This window comes from Protopterus annectens, chromosome 2.part0 (assembly GCF_019279795.1).
Source record: "Protopterus annectens isolate FY-2018-M chromosome 2.part0, PAN1.0, whole genome shotgun sequence".
Taxonomy (NCBI): Eukaryota; Metazoa; Chordata; order Ceratodontiformes; family Protopteridae; genus Protopterus; species Protopterus annectens.
This window is the reverse complement of record NC_056728.1, coordinates 1,419,905,151-1,419,931,291: the sequence shown is the minus strand read 5'-3', so window position 1 is coordinate 1,419,931,291 and position 26,141 is coordinate 1,419,905,151. Positions and strand designations below refer to the sequence as shown.

The 26,141-nt window shown below is 42.4% G+C and overlaps 1 protein-coding gene across 1 annotated transcript in view; it reads right to left on the bottom strand.

Annotated features, from left to right (window-relative positions):
- SLC7A11 (solute carrier family 7 member 11) overlaps positions 1–26,141 on the bottom strand; it is a 1,258,598-nt gene that overhangs the window by 346,642 nt on the left and 885,815 nt on the right. The window contains exon 7 of the mRNA XM_044061647.1: positions 9,321–9,444. Coding sequence (XP_043917582.1) covers positions 9,321–9,444 — 124 coding nt within the window. The remainder of the gene's footprint in view (positions 1–9,320; positions 9,445–26,141) is intronic.

The following is a 26,141-nucleotide window of genomic DNA, read 5'->3' as shown; positions in this document are numbered from 1 at the left end:
GAGTCCTTCTGGTACTATACTATACCAGTAACCAGTGGTATTGCCCGCCAACCATTCCTGGGTCCATTTCTGTTTGGCATTTAGCCGTCCTAGGTACAAGCAAACACACTAGGTATATGTCGGTCCAGATCTGGTAATGCACACAGTGGCCTACAATGCATTCTCTGGATGAGACACTTATCCTCCACAAGGGTATCATACAGACAGATACCTGTTGACCAACCCATGCTGTAAAGCTATAAGCCAACTATAGCGTAGTCATCCACATTTACTATACATAGTATCATGACAGTACCACATTGTTAGTAGCCCGCAACATGTAGCAGGGGTACTGATGTGCACATACAGCCACATGTTATGTCATCTGTCCTTTGGTATTCACATTTCCAAAGGTATGCTGATGTCCCTCAGTGCATCACATAAGCACGAAGGGTTCTGTATGCATATCCACGGAGGTGTTGTACACCTGTAATGAATGGCCATTATTGACAGACTGTGTTGTGTTTGAACATGTCTGACATATAGCCCACACATAAACCCTCACTCACACTATTCTATAGAAACTGTCTTGGGTGTGTGTGTAACACAGATGACCTAGGCCAACGATCACTACAGTGGCTGGCCTTGCCACATACATACATATGTGACCTAAGGTCTGAGAAGCAGCAGCACAGACTGTCAATGGTAACAGATGTATTTGTGTAGAAAGCAGGCTTCACACCTATGAACTAATTGAGGTCACATGTACATATATGTATTTGCCACACAGATAACAATTGAGGTCACATGTACATATATGTATTTGCCACACAGATACCTGAAGTGTGCAATGCACATACTGTTGTTTTACTGATATGTCATACAGTTGTAAAAGCAAAACCCACAATGCATTGACCAACAGTATCATACACACACACTCAGCGATGCAGGATTCAAACCCCTACCTAACTATGTTATGATAATAGAAAGATCCGCATTAACACGACACACTATATGCTTAACTGGAAGTTTTCATTTCCACTTTTCTCAAAGGAAATCACACACACACATACACCCCCCACACACACACACACTCAGCAATTGCAGGATTCAACCCCCTACACAATTATGGTATGATTCTAGAGTGGTACGCATTAACACACCGCGCTATATGCTTTACTGGGTGAGTGAATGTCCACTGCTGTGTGTGTGGGATACTGACATCATCAGACTTACCAAAGAGGAATTTACCTCTTTTAATGTGTATTCCCAGTCTCCAAAAAGGCCACTCCTCTCAAAGGAACTCACACACACACACACACACACACACACACACACACACACACACACACACACACACACACACACACACACACACACACACACACACACACACACACACACAGTGCCTTTTATGGGCAAGGCTGAAAAGACAAACCCACCTCTCACCTCCATAGACAATACAAGGTAAAAGACACTACGGGTAATGCTGTTCAACACCAGATGTCTAGACCTCAGAATGCATGAACTCAAGTCTCTACTCGGTATGGGGAATGTCGATATCTGTGCAGTAACAGACACCTGGTTCAGGCTCCCAAAAGCACACCAGCACTACCAGGTTATACTTCATACCATGCTTTTCAGCCACAAGACTTGGACCGACCAACAAATTTAGGGGGAGTATCCGTATACATCACAGATACACACACCTCCAGGTTAGTAGCACTGCAGGAAGCATCAGAGACCATACATGTGCAACTAACAGTGGGCAAAACTGCCATTCAGTTTGTAGCCTGCTACAGACCACCCACCCAAACTCAGGAACCCCACTCAGCTTCCCTAGGAACACTGGAGAATATGACGGTCTCTACAGACACCATTATATGGGGTGACTACTACTCAAGCCCCGACACCCTCGCCCAATGGTTACTAGGATTTCTAAACCCAAATGATATGTCACAACTGGTCACCACACCCACAAGAGGGAAAAATATATCGGAGCTAATCATCACCAACATGGGGACTCCATGTTCCACACCAGAGGTATGCCCCTCATTGGTAAAGTCAAACCATACATTTATCTCACTGGACATCCTTATCCCATCCCCACCCCCATCCTAGGTTTTCTCGGTGAAGAACTTACCAAAAGCCAACATCACACTTCTCAAAACCGAGGTGGTATCCTTCAAAGACCCTAGGACAGAGGTGAATATGGCTCAGACCACTGAATCCTTTACAAACACATTCTATTGACACCTGAAATGCATGGATCGTGCTATCCCAAATAAAAACAAGACTCACTCCTCCAAAGGCAGGGGACCTGTCTGGTTGACCCTGGCCATAAATAAGCTATACAACAAAAGGATGGGGCTACTACATGATAGAGCGCAATCCCAAAAAGGGAAGGCATCTCTGATCAGTACTAGCAAGAAGCTACGTTCAGTCATGAATTCATCTAAGACCCACTTCAAAAGATAAATTGCACCAGACACTAAGGACAATCACAAGGCCTTCTTTAGTTATGTCATGAACCTGGGTGCCAACTCCCAGATATGCTGTGAGTTACTGCAAAATGACAATACATACACTGAACCCACAGACATTGCCAACATCCTGGCAAACAGGTTCAGTGCAAATGTCACCCCCCCCATCCTCCCTAATGAGCAGATGTCCATCCCAACAGAGTGTAGCCTCCCTGACATCACAGATGACTGGATGCCCTCTCCAAAGCAGACAACACAGTATCAATGGGACCGGACGGTGTCCCGGCCTGCATCTTACACAAGCTTCATGACGAACATAACCCTCACACGAAGTCACTGTTCAGTATCAGACTTACTACAGGATATGTACCCAAGGCATGGCGTACAGCAACAGTGGTCCCACTCCACAAAGGTGGTGGCACAACAGACCCTGGACACTATCGCCCTATAAGCCTATCTAGCCTGGTCTGCAAAGCTATGGAGCGTATCATCATGGAACTCATACAAACAGACATCGGGAACATACAGACACTGGATCCTACACAATTTGGCTTTGTTGTGGGCCGATCTTGCCTCTTGAACATGGTCGACTTCTTTAAACAGTTATCAGGTCCATAGATGTAGGGAAGGTAGTCCACACAGCCTACCTGGACCTCACAAAAACCTTCAAAAAATACCCTACTCGGGCATCATACATAAGCTCACCAGCTTAGATATCGACACATATGTCACAAGATGGATTGCTAACTGGATCAGGGATAGCACCCACATGGTAAGTATTGCTGGTGCCATGTCTGACTTTACACCAGTTACACGTGGTGTCCCACAAGGCTCAGTCCTAGGACCTCTCTTGTTCAGTATATATTTCTCTGATGTACAGGCTAACACAGGAGGAATATGGCTGACCATGTTCGCAGATGACTGCAAACTGGGTGCCATATTTGACTCTCCAGCTGGCACAAGCATCCTCCAAAAGGGTCTCACAGAGATGAATAACTGGTGCCAGAGCCATGGCCTCCAGCTAAATGCCATTAAATACATAGTCATCCCCTTTGGGAATAACAAAGTGCCCACACATTACCACATAGATGTTAATACATTAAGTACAGTAGAAGTTGTTAGGGATTTGGGGACACGAGTAGTTAGTAATCTTGCCTTTGACAATCACATTGTCAAAGTGGTTAGACAGTCCTTTTATATAGCCCACCTAATCCCAAAAGGTTTCACATCTAGATCAAGTAAAGTCATTGTGCCCCTATACTCATCAGGCCCATGATTGGATACAATGCCCCATTTGGGATGTACCTTACCCGACACCTGAAGCAACTGTAATGGCCACAAAAGTACCTCAACAAGTGGATCTGATGACTCACACAGATGCCTTGTGCAGTTCGGCTAAAGTAACTCCAGCTCTACTCAGTCCTTTACTGCCTCCTCGGATGCAATCTCTGCCTAATGTTTACAGCCATGTCCAACACAGTATTAATGGACATGCTCCACCTCAGGATATCCGGATCCCTTAGAGCTAAATGCTCCAGGGACTTACACCTCAGCACAGATATTAATAGGACATGCTGGAGGGACACACTCATATCCCAGAGGCTCCCCTCACTCTGGAATGGGATCCCAGTCCCACATAGGCAGAGCCCCCCACTGACCCCCTACAGGAGACATCTTGACGAGTGGATGGGTGATCGTATGTTTACCCCTGGAATCTCTTCTGGGTCCCTGCTAGATAGAGGCACAATAAACTAAACGTAAAATGCCTATCTTGTGTGACCTACTATTCACAGCCACAGTCTACTAATCTAACAGGGCTGCAAAAGCCAAACATACTCTGGCCTAGGCTTATAAATGCCTTAGGGCAGATAGCCTAGTCTCAACCTATGCACCTATGGTAATGTTCGGGATGCACATTGTTTATTGATGATACTGATTGCAGGTTTTTTTATCTTCTTTGCTTTCCCACTTTCTACGAACAACCTAAGTATCTGCAGATCATATTTTATTATGACAGGGTTCCACTATATTATATATGTGTCTGTTGTCATATAACTGTGTGCACAAGGCGGATTGGTGAATAGTGAGAGGTTCCTGGGTTAACACATGCAACTGCCAGATATGTGTGGCCCACTGCTGTACTCAGACATGGCCTAAGTGTGTGAGCATGCCCAGTCTGTCCTTTCAGTGTTTTGTTGCCTGACATTTGTCTCATTTATCCGTGTGTGAGCATGCCCAGTGTGACCTTTCAGTATGTTGCTGCCTGAAGTCCACTACATTTGTTGATGTGTGTGAACATGACCAACATTAACATTTATACTATATGTGTGTTGAAATTCAGGTTCTATTCTTACTGCAGGGCTCACCTTTGTGTCATAACTCGACAGGAATTATGCTGTGCCTGCAGGGTTTCCATGACATACTTTGCATAGACTTAGCAACATTTCTTCATACAGGCTGACCAGCAAAATACTGTCATGGTTTAGTGGTTCAGTACTATGACTGTAGTGCATAGTATCCTGGGTTCAAGGCCTGTCACTGCTTTGTATTTTCATACTGAGCAGACCAGACTGCTTAAGGGCCAGTAGAGCAAATATGAGCATGTTGGCTTTTGTTCAGCTATGCCCAACGTAGACCAAGCTTGTCCAACATTGCTCAACATTAACCAACATTGCTGAACATTGCCCAATATTGCTCAACATTGACCACAGTTGTGTTAGTGTTAGTGTGTGCAATTGCTTTACATATACTAAATGGTGGTGAAAGCTGTTTAGCACTGCTTTATATTACTTAACACATGGCAATCATACCTCAGGTGGTGCTGCAGGGCTGCCTATGTCGGATGCACATACTGCACTCCCTGTACATGTTTGGATACAGGTAGTGTCAAGTTAGGTATCCCTTTTACTATATGTGCGAGTCAGACAGAGGTATAATTTCCAGGGTTCCTAATGAGCCAGTGTATGTGCTATGCATTGCCTCTTTGCCAAGGCCAAAGCATACTGGGCACGCCTCCTTCTGCCTACTGGGGCAGGTTCAGGTTTTTCCTCCTCTGAGTCACGCACTGCCTGTGATGGCCTTGGCAATGGTGGGGGGCTGTTTGGCCTGGGCCTATGCTGCTCCTGCTGTAGCTGTTTTCGCAGGATCATATTATGTAACATAACACATACCATGACAATTTGGGTACATGTCGTTGTTGAGTACTGCAAGGCTCCACCAGATGTCTCCAGGCACCAGAACTGTGACTTGAGCAGGCCAAACACACGCTTGATTACATTTCGTGTTTGCACGTGTGCCTCATTATGGCGTTCCTGTTCAGGTGTGTGCGTTTCTTATGGGTGTCATCAGCCACGTTTCCAGTGCATAGCCAGCATCCCCCACTAAGTGACCATGAGGGATGTCCCCACTGGCAAATGTCTGGTACAGCTGTGTCAGATGCCAGATATGGGAATCATGGTAGCTTCCAGGGCAGCCAGCACACACATTTGGTATTATGCCCTAGGCATCACACATGACCTGGCAGTTGATGGAGGGGAAGCCCTTCTGGTTGAGGTAGACCCTACCCTGCTTACCAGCTGGTGCTTTGGTGCATATGTGTGTGCAGTCTGTTGCACCCACTACCCCAGGGTATTCCGCTATTTGCTGGAAGAGATGCATATTGCTGGCCAATACCTCACGGGAATTGGGGAAATATACATGATCACCGACATGTGCTGACATGGCATCCAGGAACTGGTGCAGTACCCTGGATGCTGATGCCTGTGATATCCCCATCATATCACCAGTTGTTCTCTGGAAGGTACCTGTTGCTAATATTCTTAGGCCAACATATAACTTGGTTTCCACTGGGATGGGTTCCCCTCTGTTGGTTCTGTGTGTGAGGCGTGGCCTGCACAGCTCAACAATTTGCTGCAAGAGGTCTCTGTCCACTCTATAGCGTGCCACAATCTCCAGCTCATGCAGCCCCTGATAGGTTACCCTGGGCCTGTACACTCTTCTCCATTTCCTCACTGTGGGTTGTCCAGCAGCATTCGCATTGTCACCACCCTCAGCATGTTGCATATGTCACCTTATAACACCAATGGCAGCCCCTAACATTTCTTTGTCTCAGTAAAGCTTTTTCAGTTTCACTTCTATTAGCTTACTGCAGTGTTGCAGTGTCTCTTGAGAGAAACATAGTGGAATGTTGTTTGCAGAGTTTTAAGTGCTGGGCTGGGCTGGACTGGGCTAGTGTACTGCCTATGTAATTGCCTGATTCTGATTGTTTTCACTTGCTAGCTCTGCTAGTACTCCCTGGTTAACTTCCTACTATTTGTTGTGCTTCCTTTTCCCTTTCTGTTTCCTCAGGGGGGCAGCGCCACGCACACAAGCTCAAACACGCACGCACACATGCTTACACAGACTAAAACTTACTTATTCTTGTTAAAATGCACGCATACCAGTGCAAACGTGCTTACACAACTTGAAACAGCCTTAAACATGCTTACTCCGGCTTAAACGTGCACACACAGGCGTACACAGGCACACACAGTCTTACTCGGATGTACAGGCGTGCACCCGCGCGCATACACATTGCAGGCACTTCAACAAGAAACTTTACTGTTATTCACAGCATATATCTTCAATTTCTTGCCTTTAGCTAGGCTACCTGTTGACACACCTCTTCCAGTGATGTGTAACTGACAGCAGACACATGCCACTCTGCTCCAATGAGCTTCACTTTTTTCATACATACCCCCCCCCCTCTTGATGTCACCTATCTTCTACTCTGTTACTTCCCTTATCCTACTCCTACACTCCACTGACTGTGCTCATTTGCTATGTCAACTTGGGATTCGCTATCCTAACCCTCATTTGCATAGGATTGCCTGCTAATGCTTGGCTACATCTCTTAGACTGAGCTTCCCACCTTAGCAACCTCTACTCGGAAGCCATGTTGTCTTCAGCCTGCCATTCCCTTGCATTGTAAATTAAGAATTACAATAAAATCCACATTTGTGGATTTTAATTATTGGTTTTCTGGTTTTTAGAGTGTGTTTGCATGGTGCTGCACTATGCTTAAACACCGGAGAGTGGAATAAAAAAATATATATTTTATTTTTATTTTGCATTGGCGAACATTGCCAATGGCTGTATTTTTGGCCATTGGCATGCTTCCTCAACTGGATGCATCCTTTTTTGGAGCTGTCTCGGCTCCGTTTTGCTATTTGCAGAACCGTACTCAGTTGTCAACGGCGTACATTTCTGCAAATAACACTACTCTTACTCGGACAGGTTCGGGTTTCCTGGATCGCAAATTTACCTCATTTGCATAGCTTTCACCTGCAATTGAGGTAATTTGCATATCCAAGCCCTGTCCGTGTAAGACTCATTTTAGGAGCTCTGTTGCACGCCCCTACCGGATGTTCCTGGATCGCTCGGCGGACATGTTGGCTGCATGGAGTCTTACTCTACTCTTAGACTCCATGCAAGCCTTCGTGAATCTGGCCCACAGTCTTTCTTTTATAACTCTGCAGTACAAAATCAGCATCTATAGACAGACCTTTGATGCTAACATGGGTGTATAGTCCATTCTCTACCAAAGAGCTATCAAATTTTAATTTTTTTTGTAACTCACACCATTTATGAATTATAATAAATCTAATGAAGCATGTTGTCAGTAGAGAATTTGGTAAAAAGCTTTCTGGTGTAGTATAACTCATGAAACAAAGGTGTTAACTGGCCTCCTTATGTTCAGGACTAAATGAGTTAATTCAAGCTTCATGATGGGCTTTAACTCAAGGAAAAATGGTGTGGAGGCCAGTCTGTTACTTGGTAAGGAATAAATAAATAACATTTTAAATGAAAATAAATTAATAATTATAAACGTGTAGTGGCATTATCTCTGTATTAATTGTGTTTGTGCGGCTGTTTTTGTTTGTACTGGAATTTTCAAGAAGTAGACAAACTGGGTCTCACAGAGAATGTATGTATGTGTGATATATGAACAAACACAGATGTGTTGTGTGTGTGTATGTGTGTGTGTGTGTGTGTGTGTGTGTGTGTATGTGTGTGTGTGTGTGTGTGTGTGTGTGTGTGTGCCTGTATACCTGTACACACACATGCTTTGTTTTAGTAGATTCTGATTTGTCATGGCAATATGTCTTTATTATAGCTGAAATGTTGTTCATTATCATCAATACATGACTGATATATGGACTAATCATGCAAAGCAGTTGTAGCTGTGGAGTGAGCTGTAAACCAAATTAGTTATGTATAAGTTACACTTGGTGTGCATTTCTATAAGAAGTAATAGAACTCTTACTAGTAACCTAAAACATTGTAGCAAAAGTTCAGTTTAAAAAGTAGAAATTTATTTTTGTGCTGTACCCAAACCCAGAACTCTGGGTGGCCACAGTAGCACAGTGCTTTGCTTTGCTGCCTCAAAACAACAGGTTCTCTGGTTCCATTCCTGGCTGGGGAGCGTTCTGTGCAGTCTGCATGTCCTCCCTGTGGTTGTGTGGGTTTCCTCCAGCTGCTCTGGTTTCCTCCCAAAGACATGCTGTAGGTGGATTGGACACTCTAAATCGGCCCTAGGCATGAGTGCATGTGCCTCCAGTGGAAGGTTAGGTGCTGGACTAGCAACTTGACAATGTAAAACTCCACTGCCAATCATGAGTGGACAGGTGATCTGCTGTGGTGACCTCTAACTGGGAAAAGCTGAAAGAAAAAGACCCAAAACTAGAACTCTGCCATCTAGCTAGAGAAGATAACTGATGAGTATGCAGTGACAAGCCTAGACTAATGTATGTATCTCTTCTGAACAGTAGCTGTCAGTACATTCTTAACTGTGTTCCAGAATTACAAATGTATTCTTACCATAGCCACAGCTGGAGAGGCAAGCACTTCTTCTGCAGTCATTGCTGCAAAGTAGGCAGTGTTTGTTAGCACGTAGCCAACTGTTACAGTAACAATCGAGATACAAATTGCAAGCGGTATATTTCTGGAAAAAAAAGAACAGTTGTTAGATGGTCTAGAGTTTCCAGTGTTTAGTGTTAAAAAACATAAATAATTGTACTGTGGTCTTTTTTCAATATTCTGTTTCTCTCTTAACCATATATTCTGGTCTGTGTTCTGATCCATTTTGAAAGGTAACACTGTGACATTTGTGAAGTTGTTTGACTTTGCTATGCCCTTCTTTTATGAATGGTCTTTGTTGTAAGCCAAAATGGAAGTTGTGTATTTAGTCTGGTTTCTAGATCCTGATGGATTTTGCACATTAGAGCCTACAAAGATTTTCAAGCAGAAGGAGATGATTACTAAAGGCAGTGGATGTGTAGAGTAAACCCAGCAGCAAAAGCTAGCAAGAAAAGACAGCAGGAAAGGGCTTGTAATGAAATTGAGCCCCTGACTCTTAATGCTAGAGCTGCAGACAGGTCAGAGAATGTTTTCTGTTTTCACTGCAGAACTGTGCCTGGGTCATGGTCACTGGTGGTAATCAAGTGGTTGTCATACGCAGTAGGATACCTTTGGTTCTTGAAGTTTCAGGTGACAGGGAGTAGGTTAGGTCCTAAAAAAGTGAAGCTACCTATCATCTAACTGTTTCTAGAGAACAATGAGTAGCAAATGGGGTGTGAGATCACAAGCAGTGGTTCTGAGGCAGACTTAGTTGTGAGCAAGCTTGTGATAGTTATTTTGGGCAACTTTGCAAAATAGAAAGCAGTACTATGAATTGTTGTGCTTTTCTGATGACCTAAAAAGTCTAGTACAACACAACTATATAAACTACAAGTAAAGCTAGGCTAAGTAAGCAAGTGGGGAAGGAGAAAACATTGTTCAAATTATAGAAAGAATTAGATGTATTAGGCTTAAGACTGACTAAATTAATGTCATTCAAACCACCCCTAGCAAAGTCTAAAACATTAATTATTCGGGAATAGAGCATCAGCACCAATAAGGCAAACGGGGAAAGTACTGAGAAGGGCAAGACATAACAGAACAGATGGATTGTACTATAGCAGGAATGTAGCACATAAAGCCAGCAAGCAACAATCTGACTTTTAAATGTACAAATATGAAATTCTGGTTGGCAAAAGATATACACTTCCTAAAACTCATATAAAATGACATTAGGAAATGGATATTTCATTTTATTCCTAAATTTTCATGACTTCAGCATTAGAATAATTAACTTGTGAGTACAGGGACAATGCAGGTGTTCACTGGGTTTCAAATACTCTTTGTTATGTTTTTACTTGCATGAAATTGAAACTGGAACAATTAATTTATAAGGATTTGGGGACTATAGAATACTTCACCCAGCAAATACATTCTTTGTATAAATTATTGTATTTTTAGAGGTTTGACCTTTTAAGTAAATGCATATAAAATCTGTGTTTAGATTTTCAATTTCATACATAAAGCTAAAATCAATATGCATAGAAGATCAGGGAAAATATGCATAGCAGATCAGGGTAAATATTCCAGATCAAGTATGTTGCTGGAAGTAAAGAAAAAAAAAGCTAAGCAGCGGCTTTTTAAAACAAATATAAGCAACAGAAGAAAGAAAAGATCAGCAGAGAGGGACAGCACTGTTGGACTTTGTGTGTGCAGGTTGGAGAAATGTTTGAAGAATTTGTGGTTACATGGAAGATGCTGGCCATGCAGGTGATTCAGAGTGTAGAAGAAGCGGTGATGATATAACCTAAGAAGATACAGGTGAATTCACTGACTGTCCTGTTCATTTATATCCATAAAGGCAGAAACGAGGTCAACAATAAGGATGCAAACAAGGTATGTAGAAGGACACTGAGGAAGGCGAGGAGAATTGTAACAGGATTTACAAAAACTAGTGACAGTGATGAGACACAAGTTAAAGATTAGAAAAGGATTAACCAAACCAGGAATGAGGATGTCTTTAAGGCAAAAGAGGCTGAATAAGTAGGAAACCCATGATTCACATATCTGGAGCAAGAATGACACCAAAACTAAAGCAGTCTGGCAAAAGGCTGACAGAAGAAAGGGTGATGGATGGGATGAAGGGATCAAAAGGATAGGAGGCAGGTAGTGAGAGTGGTAGGATGAGCCTGAAGGGTAAAACTGCTGCAGACAAAGGCAAGACTCTGATAACTCTAGAAAAAACATTTAGCATTGCAAAGTGTTATAGAAATAGAGGGATACTGGGAGAGGGCTGATGAGTTGTGATGGATAGATACTCTATCATCAAAAATATATAGTTTTCCAGGTTTACAAAGTAAGCAGGTTGTGGGACAATAAGAGTTTGACTTTCCTTAGACTGGACATAACAAGAATGAAGAGAGGTGACTCATCTCAGATGTTTAGAGGAGCACACATATAGGAATGCAGGTGGAAAACAATGAACTTGCATAAAGAACAGTGCTAGAGGTGTAGGAAAGTTCTAAGTAGATGGCCTGGACTTGCCAAGATGATGCTTCTGATGTATTGATAGAATCCATTGCCACAACTGACTGGAGAGACAACATCAGGCATTTCAATTCCTGTTCTAGGATCTGGGAAAAAAAGGTAAGGGAAGGCCATGGGAAATGGATAGAGAAAGGTAGGGGAGAGAAGGGAAAAGGTGTATTAGCTAACCAGCTCTGTGGTGTAGAAGGATAAAGCACTGGCACATTAGTTTGCATAATTGTCCAGGCAGACAGCAGGGAAAAATCTGAAAGCTGCTATGGAGGCTGTATGGGGCATCCTACTAACATCAGTTCCTTGCAGAAGTGTGGGGTGGTAAAGCACTGACCCCCATTGTTCTCCTCACCCTCAGTGGTGTTACTGGACTTGTGAAACAGAGGAGGAAAGCACTGTAAATATGCTCAAAAGCAACAGTATAATTCTGCACTAGGGCCATTGATCTCCTTACCAGCCCTGTACATGGGTCAGGCATAGCTCAAAAGAGGCTAAGACAAGTATAGTAGATCCACTGAATGAGGATAATATCTGTGGGCAGATGCTGGTCACCTGCAGGGAATTAAAAGTGAGCTCCATAAAAAGGTTATTTCTTTAAACTACAATGGGATTTGGAAGAAGGTAAACAGTCATATTAAGGAAGACAAGGTACAGGTAAGTAAGAGAAGAAAAGAATAATGCCATTTGAAGGAATGGATGATGAGAGAAGGAAATGAGCCACTGAGGGTACCAAAGACCAAGAGGAATCGAAGGACACAAGAAATGGAGGGTCATGTTAAGCACCACTTGAAACCAGTGTAAGAAAACTTGGAAACTATAAACTGCTGAGGTAAGTGACTGGATAGAGCAAAGATGATGTAACTCAAATATGTTGGCAAATGTAAAAGGGACTGAGACATGGAATTCCCACAACATCAACTCTACATGTAAGACAAAATGACACGATGGGGATAGTATCAGTCAATGTAAAGCACAGCATTAGGTGTTGGGAAACTGAGGTAATCTCAGAGGAGTAGAAAGAGAAGTGCAAAAAGAACAAATAAAAGCATCTTTCACAGCATTGAAAACTGTAGCAAAGAAGGTACGATACTGGTGTTTGAGTACAATTTGCTTTCCACCATACCCAGAGAGAGAGAGAGAGAGAGAAAAGAGATGACGAAAACACACAAAACAGAGTGAACCACAGTCTCTTAAAGTCTGACTAGATTATTCCAGTATTTGAATATAGAAAGAAAAATACACTCTCTGAAACTCTAGCTTAGTCACTCTTAAACCAATTAGTACAAAGCGGTGCCAGGAAAAAAATAATTCTGGGTATAGGATAACAATGGACTGAAGTGCTAAGTATTAATAGTTAATGGTACCACCAGACTACAGTGGCCATACCACTTTATACTTCACAATGTGGACTGATGACAGAAGGATGAACAAGACCAGGATGTGGGATAACAGCAGGACACGTTATGGCAGGCTGGGGAATATATGGTAGAATGATAGCATAGAGACCAACAAAGGGAACAGACAAGCTGTAAGACAGGATCAAACACTACATATATGGAACAGTAGAAAATGAAAAAAGACTAAAACTAAAAGAAAAAGAAAGAAGCCAGTGGTATTAAACCAAGAAGTAAACAAGGTGGTTTGGACAAAGTAAAGGACAATCCATAGGCTGTCAGAACAAAACAACACTTACTACCAACTATTATGTTCTCACTAGTCTAAATACTCAGTAATTTCTCTTACATTTTCTTTTATTTTTAAATTAATGTCTCTGCTGTAAAGGTAATAATTAACAGTATAAACTCTGCTATCTCTTCACAAACTTACTTTCTATTAACATAAAGTGTGCATTTCTGTTTTACATGACTAGCTATGAAAAATGTGTTTACGCTCAGTAATTATCCATATATATGGGGAAATATGTATAAATATATAATTGTATTATTTCTACCAATTGTATTTTTATTTTGCACTTCTATTCTATTTTCAGATGTGTTATAATACCTCTTGAGACTCCAGGTGCTGTCTATCTCTGTCAATAAGTGAAATAACTAATCAAATAAATAAATGACTGCAACCCAAAGGCTGTAAAAGTTGGTAAGTATTCTCAACAGGAATACAAGTACAGATAAGCCCACGGATTCACTATCCTCCCATGCAGGAATAGCTTAGTCCTGCATGGAAGCGGCCATTTAGGAGCAGGAAGGCAGCGCGCCATGCATATTAATGAAGGCTCACTGCCTGAGCTCTTAATCTTACACAGAGCATGTAAGAGTGCAGGGAGCATGTCTGAGAGCAGAGCTCTCAGAATATACACCCCCCTGCAATGACGAACAGCAGACAAGTCCTAAAAGAATGAGCGAGACCACTCATAGGTGTATGCATACCCCCAGCAACATCCCCCACGTGTACAAGAGCAATAGTTAAAACAAATATAAAGATATTTTTTGTATGAAACAGATGAAATTTAACCGTAGGTGCTTGGTTTTGCCCATCGCTTTGCTATGGTTAATGCAGCTTAAATGGCAGAAGAGGATAAAAAGCAAGATATATGCAAATGAAGCAATATAGCAATAGTGTAGCGGGCAGTGCATTCGCATTACGAGCAGTCATTCCCGGTTCGAGTCCCACTGCAGCACATTCCATTTTCCATGTCAAATCACTTTATGACCAATATTTTTTTTTGCATAATCTACTAAATAATATATATTTGTGAACTGGAGTACTGCATTAAATGCAGATGTGAGGTGTTAATGTCATAATGTTGCAAAGTCCACAGATAATCACATGTGCCCCATACAGTATATGTACACAGGAATCAGGGTTACAAATGGAAGGTAAAATGTGTAATGAATGATAATTCCATACAGCTTACAAATCCCCCACTTTCCCAAGAACCATTAGACATTACTGTCTAAATTAGTGTAGTGGTAAGTGGAAGTAAGCACTAGTAAGCAAGTGTAAGCACTATTAACCAGTAGTAAGCGGGAGTAAGCATATGTAAGCACTAGTAAGCAGGTTTAAGCCTGTTTGCATGGGGGTAAGCAATGGCAACACAGGTTAAGCAATGTTGAAGCTAACTTTCTGTAAGCATATTTAACTGGAGGTTAGCATTGCTTACCCTCATGCAAACCCGTGCAAACCTGCTTACAAGTACTTAAAAGTGCCTTAATCACTCTGTATGCAACAGCCACTGTTCTGGCCAGAAACAAAATAAACCTTTGCAGGTCTTGAACCCAGGACCCTGTACAGAATAGTCAGAGTAGTTAACCACTAAGTCATTACAGCAGTACTTAAGGTTGAGGTATCACCAAACAAATCCTCACTATAGGAAATTCAAACTGAATATGTGAAAGGAATCTATATACAGTCTTATGTTCAATAACCTACTACATAACATAAATATGTGAACTGGAGTACTGCAGTAAGCCCAGATGTGATGTGTATTTGTAATAAAGTGTTGAAGTCCCCTAATAAAAACAAGGATCCCATACGGTGTACATACACATGAATCATGGATACCAGACACATATATAACATATAATGAATAATAAATCAATGCCAAAAAGCAAATATAATGCAAATTAAATAATAAGCAATGCCAGGCATCGCACAGGCCAGCTTAGTAGGTGTAAGCAATGTGTAGGCCAGCTAACTCAATTTGCCCATTGGTATACCCCTTTAAACAATGCCAACATTAGGTAAGCAGGTTTGCCCATAACTTAGCCTTTTCAAAACCATCCAATCACAGCAAAGTGCAGAAAATCAGCCCTATTTAAACCCAGCAGGCAGGAATACATCTCATAACTGGCTGTAGCTTCTCCTTGCAGGCACTACGTCTGGAATGGGAGAGGGTGCTTTCCAGTGCAGTGCTGGGCCATCCAGGAGTCCAGAGTCATGGCAGAACTCTTTATCAAAGACTATGAACAGAGACTGCTGCAGGGCCAGTACCAGTGTTCCCAATATAAAGCGGATGCCTGTGACCAACTTGCCCATGACCTCAACAGTGCCACTGGCATACCCCAAACTGGTGAGCAGGTCAGGCAACACTATGCTGACATGAAGCGGCAAAAGGGGGATCTCTTGGATCAGAGGATCTAAGATGCTAGGAGTACAGGGGAGGTCCCAGCTATGTGTAAGTATCACTCCACTACCTGTTTAATAATTGCCATCTCATGTATATTATGGATAGGTATGGCTAAATATTCCTCTTATGTCCTTCACAGTGGCAAGTGAGTGGGCTGTGAACAAGCAGGCCCATGGATGTTGCTTGGAGAGGTTGCGACACACGGCAAGTTAGTAATACTCTTGCATATACTGTCATAGGAAATAAATCTAAAAGTATTAGTAAGTTAATTGCCTGTATATAACCTGTATTGTTTAAGGCAAGTACTGCATACACCAGAGAATATGGCAAGAAGGGTCTCATATAGGTTGTATGTAAATAAAAGCATAATAGCCTGACAATGAAGGTCTAACTGCTGGACTGCATGTGTTTACTCTGGTATCATATGGTAATGTAGATTTGCAATCACTTATTAGTACTGTTGTATTAAGCACTGTTACCCACACTGTGCAACATAAATAAAATGTGTAAGAATGTCTGTATATGACTGGCATAATCCCAAGAAGTAATTTAGAATGACTGAGAGAGACATAGACAGAAACAGTGAAAAGACAGACAACAAAATTCAAGTAGCACATGCAACTGAGATGCGAAATGTTGTATTTTTAGCACACACAGACATGTTTTGAATCCTGGAAGTGGTAGCAGTCTGCATACAGAATCATACCCCACAACTGTACAGAAATGTCCAGAATGTCCAGTAAATTGGCCCATATCTGCTGCCTGTCACTCTGTCCCCCTGGGAAATCAGTGAGATAATCCCAGATGTATAGGCAGCAAGCAAGAAATACAACTGATTGTCACACATCTATAAGAACAAACCTGTCACTCTAGCACCTCCCCAAACTGTTATGAGAGTAACAAGCCATTAGTGCTTTCGGAGCGGACAATACCTCTTCTTCTTCAGATGTGTGTGGATCTGAAGAAGGAGAGGTATTGTCCGCTCCGAAAGCGCTAATAAAATAGCCAGTTGGATTTATTTTTTCGTACTGCTCAGTCTCACTCTCGCTGTGTTTGTGTGTTTTCAACAGTTTTTTGGTTCATGTTTGTTGCGGCAATATCTATATAGCACACAAAACTGTGATGGAAAGTGGTTTTAGTGTTAGCAGACACAGCCATGGTCTTAATCCTGGGAGTGGAAGTAGGCAAAATCCTGTATAAAAGCATTGTAAGTCACTAAAGGTTGAAGAGGGCAATAGTCTACATATGTCCATGTTCACCAGCATGTGGTCAAGACATGGCCAGAGTCTGTGCAAAAACAGATGGACAGGTATGTGCGTAACATCAACCTGGAATCTGGGAGCATGAGTAGAAACAGTTAGTGTTAACAAACAATTCCTCCACCGGTATACCAGGTAAGAGGTGTATACTGCAGGTAAAACCAGTTCATGTATATAGTTGTCGACAGCCATGCCACTGTCCAAACTAGGGCAATAGGGCAGTGTACTAATACTTGTAAGGTATAGATGCCAGCACTGACTAGGAAAGTAATGCAAACTACAGGAATATACTATTTGTTAATTGACATCTTTCTCCCCCCCACCATATCTACAAAATTAAACTAAATACCCAACTCAATTGGTATGTGATGACTTAATTGTAATGTTGGGACATATGTCCTATTGTTTGATAATTATTTAAATATGTTTCTATGCATGTGCTATGTTGAAATACTCCAACATTGGTGGCATGGTGCCATCAATGTACCTGCATGCTGTTATAATTACCACTGTGGTCCCATATATGCATGTGTCCTGTTTGCTATGCAACTGTTCCATATCTGGTGCCTGGGTTAATAAGAATATCTATGCATGTTATATCTAATCCTGGAATGTGCTGACTATTACTAACCCACATATGTTAATAAAATATAAACACCATAGCACGTATGGGAATGCGCGTCCCAGCCGACCCACCTTTCCCACCTCAGCTGGCCATGGCACCGGGCAACAGCATGTCTGGGGCCCAACCCAGGACCTCCTCATCCACTGGTCCTGCACCACCTTCAACTGCCATGGGTGGGGACCTCAAGCCCACTGTTTTCACTAGGGAGCTCATGAGCTTCCGATTTTGTAACACCCCTCCCCATCAAGGTGTTTACCCCCCACATGTGTCATATACCTCCCCTGTATGTGCCTTGTTTGTCTTGTCTGTTAAACTACCCAACCTACCTCCCCAAATATACCTACCATCCCTCCCCAACATCCCACTCTCACCTGAAAAAAAAAACAATCTGTTCCCAGAAAAAAATCTCACCCCATACATTGCTGTCCATTTCGCACATGTGTCCACTGGACACATGTAATCTTGTCTAATTGGCATCACAACATATTATTGTTGTCCTCACCTCTCTCTCAGGTGTTGGTGTGCCCAAATCTAACTCCAAATTCAGTGTATATGCACAACTGTTGCTGTAAGAAGAAATGGGCAGCTATGGACCTTCCCTACACCCTTCCTGCACATTCCTAGCTATTTTCCCTACTGTCTTTCCCTCTTTGTGCCCCTTTTTCACCACTTTTCAATCAACCCTTTTTTCTTTTCTTTTAAAGAAATTAGCACTGGGGTAAGCAGGCGTAAGCACTTTTAAGCAGCAGTAAGCAGGTTTAAGCTTCTTTGCGCGGGGTAAGCAATGCCTACACAGCTTAAGCAATTTAGAAGCTGAGTATGAGAAACTGTAACAGGAAGTTATCAGTGCTTACCTCCATGCAAACTCACATACAGCTGCTTAAAAGTGCCTTAATCACACTGTATCCAACAGCCCTTGTTCTGCCCAGCAACAAAATAAACAGCATCTACGAGACTTAAACCCAGGACCCTGCACACTATAGCCAAAGTGATTTACCACTAAGCCACACTTAACCCTGATGTTTTCACAAACATATCATCCAGCACAGTCATTTAACAGTAGAGGAAATGAAAACATGTAGATGTATGTGTGTGTGTGTGTGTGTGTGTGTGTGTGTGTGTATATATATATATATATATATATATATATATATATATATATTTATATCTAAATAGATATATGCATATCTATATATGTATATATATATATATATATATATATATATATATATATATATATACATATATATATATATATATATATATATATATATATATATATATATATATATATATATATATATATATACACACACACACACACACACACACACACACACACACACACACACACACACACACACACACACACACACGCATATATATATATATATATATACATACATATGCATACATCTATAGATATATATGTCTACATATATATGTATATATATATATATATATATATATATATATATATATATATATATATATATATATAAACACGTGTGTGTATATACAGACATATATCTATAGATATAAAAGAGAACATAGCAAAAACATATATGTCCACATACACCGTTAATGGGGGTGAGGGGGCCCAATAAACATACGTACGTATAGATACCCCCCCCCCCCGCACAGCCAAGCACATCTGCCCTGCAATTCAATAACAACTGTTGCAAATCTCATAACCAGGACCTGACACAACATGGACACAAGATGTTAATAGTATTCCATCCCACCTGCATGATGTCAGGCTGGTATCAGTAACATATCATGCAGTACAGTCTGGCTACCATAGGGAATGTACAATGTGGAAGCAATCAACATTCCTAAGATATATGTACACAGACACATATATGCAGATGCATATATATATATATATATATATATATATATATATATATATATATATATATTTATATGTAACTACACATGCACACACAAAAATATGTGTAGGAAGATACATATGTAGAGGGTGCACACAATACGGAACAGCGACTATGCCTACAGTTGCCACCTTACCAGCTGGACACTGTATGAACCACCCATACAAATGGCAATTGTTTCCTGCAACATATACCCACAGAGAGGTCAAAGGATATGCACCACACACAGGTTTGCATACATGGGAAAGCTTTATTTGTGTACTATTGCAGTTGTATATGCCATGTCATATAGTTGTTTAGACTCTGACATACATATAAACAGACTAATGCAGCTGTCAAACAGATAAATTAATACAGTATCCTGGAAAGGTTTACATATGTTGCTGTCCAGGCCAAGGCTTTCAAGTAAATACAGACTGGGCCACAGGATAACAATCAATCAACAGTAAGTAATGCAGAGGTATAGTCCAGCAACCTCTATCTACACTCTGTGCACAATCCCTAGAGGGTTAAAGACCTCAGCTTACACAATGGGATGTATCTGTTACATAACAATTCATAACTGATGCCATCACAATTACACTGACAAACAGAACAGTCAGTGTGGCGGGAAGCAGTAGGTCTGCATTTACCCAAGGTGAATTTTAAGGTAATGTACATCCAGATACCTTAAGGCAGCTTGGCCCTGATACCCTCACATGTGGTAATAACCTAGGTTAGTTATGGTGCATCCCCACTCATAGACTGACATACAGGGCCATATAACACTGTTACATACATTGGCCTTAGGAGTGCATAAGGTCACACATGTATTGTGTAGATGAGGCCCACACATATATAGACCCAACCCCACAATATGTGTGGGGGTCACAACAGCAGTGGAATGATGGCAGGAATGGCAGCATGACATACTCACAGCCCACTACAAACCCTGACAGCATGTCATATGGACAAAGACTGGTATGTAGGTGGAGGACAGAGGCTGGAACACAGGCCCATTTGTGAAATAGTGTTTTCATACACTAAGCAAGTCACTAGTGTTACAGGATGGTCTGCAACGTACCCTTAGTCAGGAATGTGAAGTTAGAAACACAAATGGATGTAGCCATGTACTGATAGCACTCAACACACACGCTGCCAGTGATATATCTGACACAAGACCTATGTGGTGGACAGACAAAACATAACAGGCACACCTCTGGCCATCAAGTGGATAGTCCCACAGTTGAGAGCTATGCAGACAGACTGCATTCTATGTTAAACTAGTATGTACACACAAACCCTGTAACACTGGTGCTATACAATGCATACAACCCTACTCACACTCTGTCTGTAGTTTTGGAAACTGAGTGTGCAAGTTCTCTTGTAAGAGGTATTGCTACCTGCTGTCTGTAACACTGCTGCCCACACACAGGAAGGATGTCCACCATACAGGAAAGGTAAAGGGACCACACCCACATAATGTAGGGATTTATAGTAGCGGGTTGCCATGACAACGGTAATTGGAAGTACTACACAGCATGCTGCATGCAGGTAGCAAGTGGAGAACACTGAGTTGTGCAGAGGCCATCACCTGATCATGCACATCACGTACAAAATCCATGCTGTAATCTGTTCAAAGCAGGTCAATCCATTTACTGGAGAGAGACAGAGAGAGAGAGAGAGGGAGAGTGAAAGGCAAAAGAAAAAAAAAACATACATCCAGCAAACTATCCAGAAGAGATATCATTCCCACAACAGGTATCTGAAGTATATATGCATGTAATTGACTGTAGTACTTGGTCCATAGTAATGGGATAGATTATGTGGAATGATTTATATGTGCCATCAGGTATTGTTATAATGATGTTCAGCTGAACAACTGCTAAGGACAATAGAGTCTGTACCTGTGGGTAGTGAGCCATACCCGTCAACTGTGCAGAGCAGCACCAACTGATAAGATGTAAGCCATCATAGTGTGTGTTGTGTAATGGGAAACATGTATATTACTATGGCCAATAGCTGTTGGTGGAACTAATACCATAATGATGGACACGTGGGTTCCACAGTCCACCACTTGCAGGATACTCAGGTTAACCTGTATTGTAGCATGCTGGAATACCATAGGTGTGTAATGGGGTTACCTGCAATCTGACCCTACATTTAACCTCCTAATGTTAGGCTGTGTCCATATGTTGCACTTGTCTGTGTTGTAGCAAGGCAGAACAGTGCAGCTGTGCAGGAAGGTCTTTTGAGAGTGTGGACCTGATGTCTGAATGTACCTCATATATAGGTATGTATAAGTGTATATATATATATATATATATTTATATATACATATATATATATATATATATATATATATATATATATATATATATATATATATACATATATATATATATATATATATATATATATACATGTATGTCCACAGATATACAGATACCCACATGTAGAAATATATATAAACACATATATACATCATATATATCTACACACATATATCTATATGCACATGTTTGCATATATAAAAGGACACACACATATATGTATGTAAATACATGTCCCCTATATTACCACCACAGTGCTGCATGCATGCTTTGTGTGAGGGGACATCACAAATAGCAATACACACAGATATATACAGCTGTCAGTGTGTGCAACATGGATGAGTATGTCACGTGTGAACCCCTTGTTGGGACCACATTGCCCTTGTCTATGAAGTAGGGAATGGGAATTTGGGAAGTATGACAGGTATAGTTGTGGAGGTGGTTCAGGTTGGTAAATATACAGCCTACAGGGGTGGTATGTGACACATGTGGTGGGTAAACACCCTGGATGGTGAGTGTGGTCTGCGATGTGGAAGCCCCATGTTCCCCAATATGGACACAATGGGAACAAGCCTCCCATTCACTGCTACTCACAACAGCAGTCCACGTCCCGAAGGTGCCTGGCCTGGAGGCTGAGCAGGAGGAGCATGTGGGCCCTGTGAATGTGTACTGGGTGCCTCAAGGTGATGTAGCAATCCCACATGTGTCTGTGGAGACCGTTATGGAACAGACCCTGGACCTGACCTCAGCGGACTGGAACATATCTGTGTGTGCCCCCGGGGGGGATAACATCCCCTGAGGTGGTTCTACCTGAAGGTAGTGCTGGACCAGTAAATGAGGAGGCCCCAAGGTGGGTCCCACATGTGATGTGGTTTGGTAACATGGGCAGATGAGTTTGGAGTGGTGGTTCTGCTGGCAAATATTCCCTAAACATGCTATTGTGTCACTGTTACAGAACATATGTGGGTAGTAATAGTCTACACAATCCCGGAACATGTCCAACAACATGCATAGATATCCTGAATAACACAAAATTCCAGATGTGCAGCAATCACATAGCAAGCATACCACAGGCATATATGGAACCATAGTGGCCCTGGCAATGGCATGCATGTGAATAGTCTATAACAGGCCAGCAGTGATAGTGTCCACACAGGGAACATGGCTACAAACACATAGCACAACGTGCGGTATAATACACTATCTGTCCCACTGGTAGATAAGCTATAGCCATACTTGTTGAGTTGTGTTTACAGTTTGTTGTCACTGAAATGGTGGGGGAGTGACAGAGATGTGTATTAAGAACTGTGGTATCCTTGATGCATGAGTTGCTCAGACCTGTTTCCATCTTTATGTCTTTCAGGCAAAATGTCACATGGACTGCTCTCCGCTTACTCAGCTGTTGAGAATGAAATAGTGCTAAACTACCTAATCCAGCACTACCCTGTCCTGTTTGGCCAAGCTGCCCATGAGCAGCAGGAGCGGACTGCCCTGTGGAACGACCTATTCCACAGGGTCAATGATGTCAGACTGCACAACCGCAGTTATGAGCAGGTCCGGCATCATTGTTCTGACCTACTCCGCAATGCCATTGGTGTGCTGCTGCAGTCTGAGGGGATCACCTCACAACAGGGGGGGGGCATGCCATCCATCCCCACGACATGTGTTGAGGAGCTCCTTGCCAGCCTTGTGGCACCTGCCCGTCTGCACAGCCAGCAACCGCCGGACACCATTATAGAGGTGGGTGCTACCCACGCACTGGTTGAGGAGCGTGCAGGTAAGGCCACAGGGCACATCAGTAGACCACTATTTCATATGTATCCACATCTGTACAGGTAGATCATGCATATCTGACATGTCAGAGATGTAGTTAGTTGCTGCATAGTAGTAATCCACAGATGTGCATATGTGGTAGTATTGTGGACATGTACTGTTGATGCACTGTAATCCTGCACCCACCTTGTAGCAATGACACAGGTGTGGCCACTGACTTCGCCTCTTTCACCCTCTTATGTAGGTCCCTCTGGTATACCACCAAGGCAGCACACTGCAGGTGGTGAGTATGGTTTATGTTGATGCTTACACCGGGCATGTAATGGCTATGGTATATTCCATGCACACATCTAACCCACCTACCCAGAATGCATGCTGTACATGTGCATGTATTGTTGCTGTTAAATGCATGGCATCACAGTGGTGACCATGATGGGATATAGGAAGTGTATGTCAGATACCTGCATGATAACTAACATCCTGTCATTGTGGAATGTGTCCACAGGAAGTAACATAATGGTGAGAGACATGACCTACAGTAGGGACATGTGTGAAACATCACCCGTATACAGCGCAACGACAGTGTAAATACCAGTAGTACAATGGCAACTGTTACAGAGCTACACTATGGCATAATGTATGACTATGGTCCAAATTATCATCTGGGACTAGGCTGTAACATGTGGTGTTCAATGTATGGGACACTGCAAACTGACACACATGTGAAGGCCTTACTTGTCAAGCATCTGCAAAACGGCTGAAGGTGGGGAGGGGGTGTCAGCATGACACACCAGTGTACTGCAGCAGGGATCCTAAGGATCCTAAGAATGGCTGTATCTGCACAAAGTCAGGTTCAGGAACTGTGGCAGATGTAACCCTACCCACAGCAATAGTGATAGTGATGGCAGTGTGTGAACATCAATGGATGTGCACATGAGTAGACCTTGCAACCATGCAGATTTGTGGGACGTGTAGGGCAGGCTAAACATATACTGGCAAATGTAGATGGCCCATGCTAGTAGACCCCTGCCAGGAGTAGTGACTGCTGTAATATACATAACAATAGGTGCAACAAACTGTCATGATAAGGGTGTGCACACAAATGCACACACGGAGTGTATGCATTGCGATCAGCATCTGCACACCTAACACATTCTGCAGACACTGCATGTAAATTTGCAGGACATATGTCACATATTGGGCTCATGTACTGTTAATATATGCAGTGATGTGGTCCCATGGCAGATCAAGGAAGGGTGGGTCATATCAATAAGGGTGGGTGCACTACCCATAGCCATGGCATGCTCTGACGGTTGTCAGTGTAATTGTATTGGATTGGTCATATATGGTCCGCTGATGTTGAGATCTGTAAACCAGACATCAGGCATTCACAAATGACATCTGTCCACATATCATCCCAGGATAGTGTTGCTGAAAAACATAGGGGCTGTGAGTATTAGAGCTGACATAACTGACACAGTACTACACATTCAGCAATGGGTTGTACACCTGTGAGGTTTGGTGCACAGTACATGGCAGGGTGCAGAACAGGTGCACAGCAATACTGTGTACATGGGTGCAGTGGAATCCAGGGGAAGGGGCACTGCCTACTAACACAGCACATGCATCACACACATGTATACTGTTGCTAGCATGGATTGACTATAGCTGTACTGCATGCTGTTGTGTACCATATGTTATGCATGTTGACAGATGGGTAATAGGAGGACCATGTGTACTAACATTGTGCAACCTCACCTGTATGTGTGTGTGTGTGTGTGTGTGTGTGTGTGTGTGTGTGTGTGTGTGTGTGTTGGTGGGTGGATATTTTGTCTGTAGGGTCACTCTGGTGAAGTGGAGGGAGGCTGATGCATGTAGGATGCATGTGTGTGTGTTTGTGTGTGTGTCCATGTATGCACATGTGTGATTGTGGGGTTGTTCATACAGCAGTACTTCCCTTTGGGATCGTGCAGTTCATGGACATGGGCTGACACATGACACACCAGGAATACTTGTCATGTATGAAATCAGAGGACAGCTGATAGTATAATAGGGCCTGTAGCATGGAACATGCATTGGGAGGGAAGGTAGGCACCAGGTATACCCTTAATATCGCATTCAGCAGAGAGATAACTGAAAACCCACATATGCAGCACTACAGATGCATTGGGGAATTACTAGACAACACCAGGGAGTGTATCCATATATTACATTTGTCACATGATAGGTTGATTGAGCAGCATATCTGTCATGTACTGAGCAATACTTACACATGACACTCCAGTGCATGATATCATGGATTGAACATAGTAGTCCC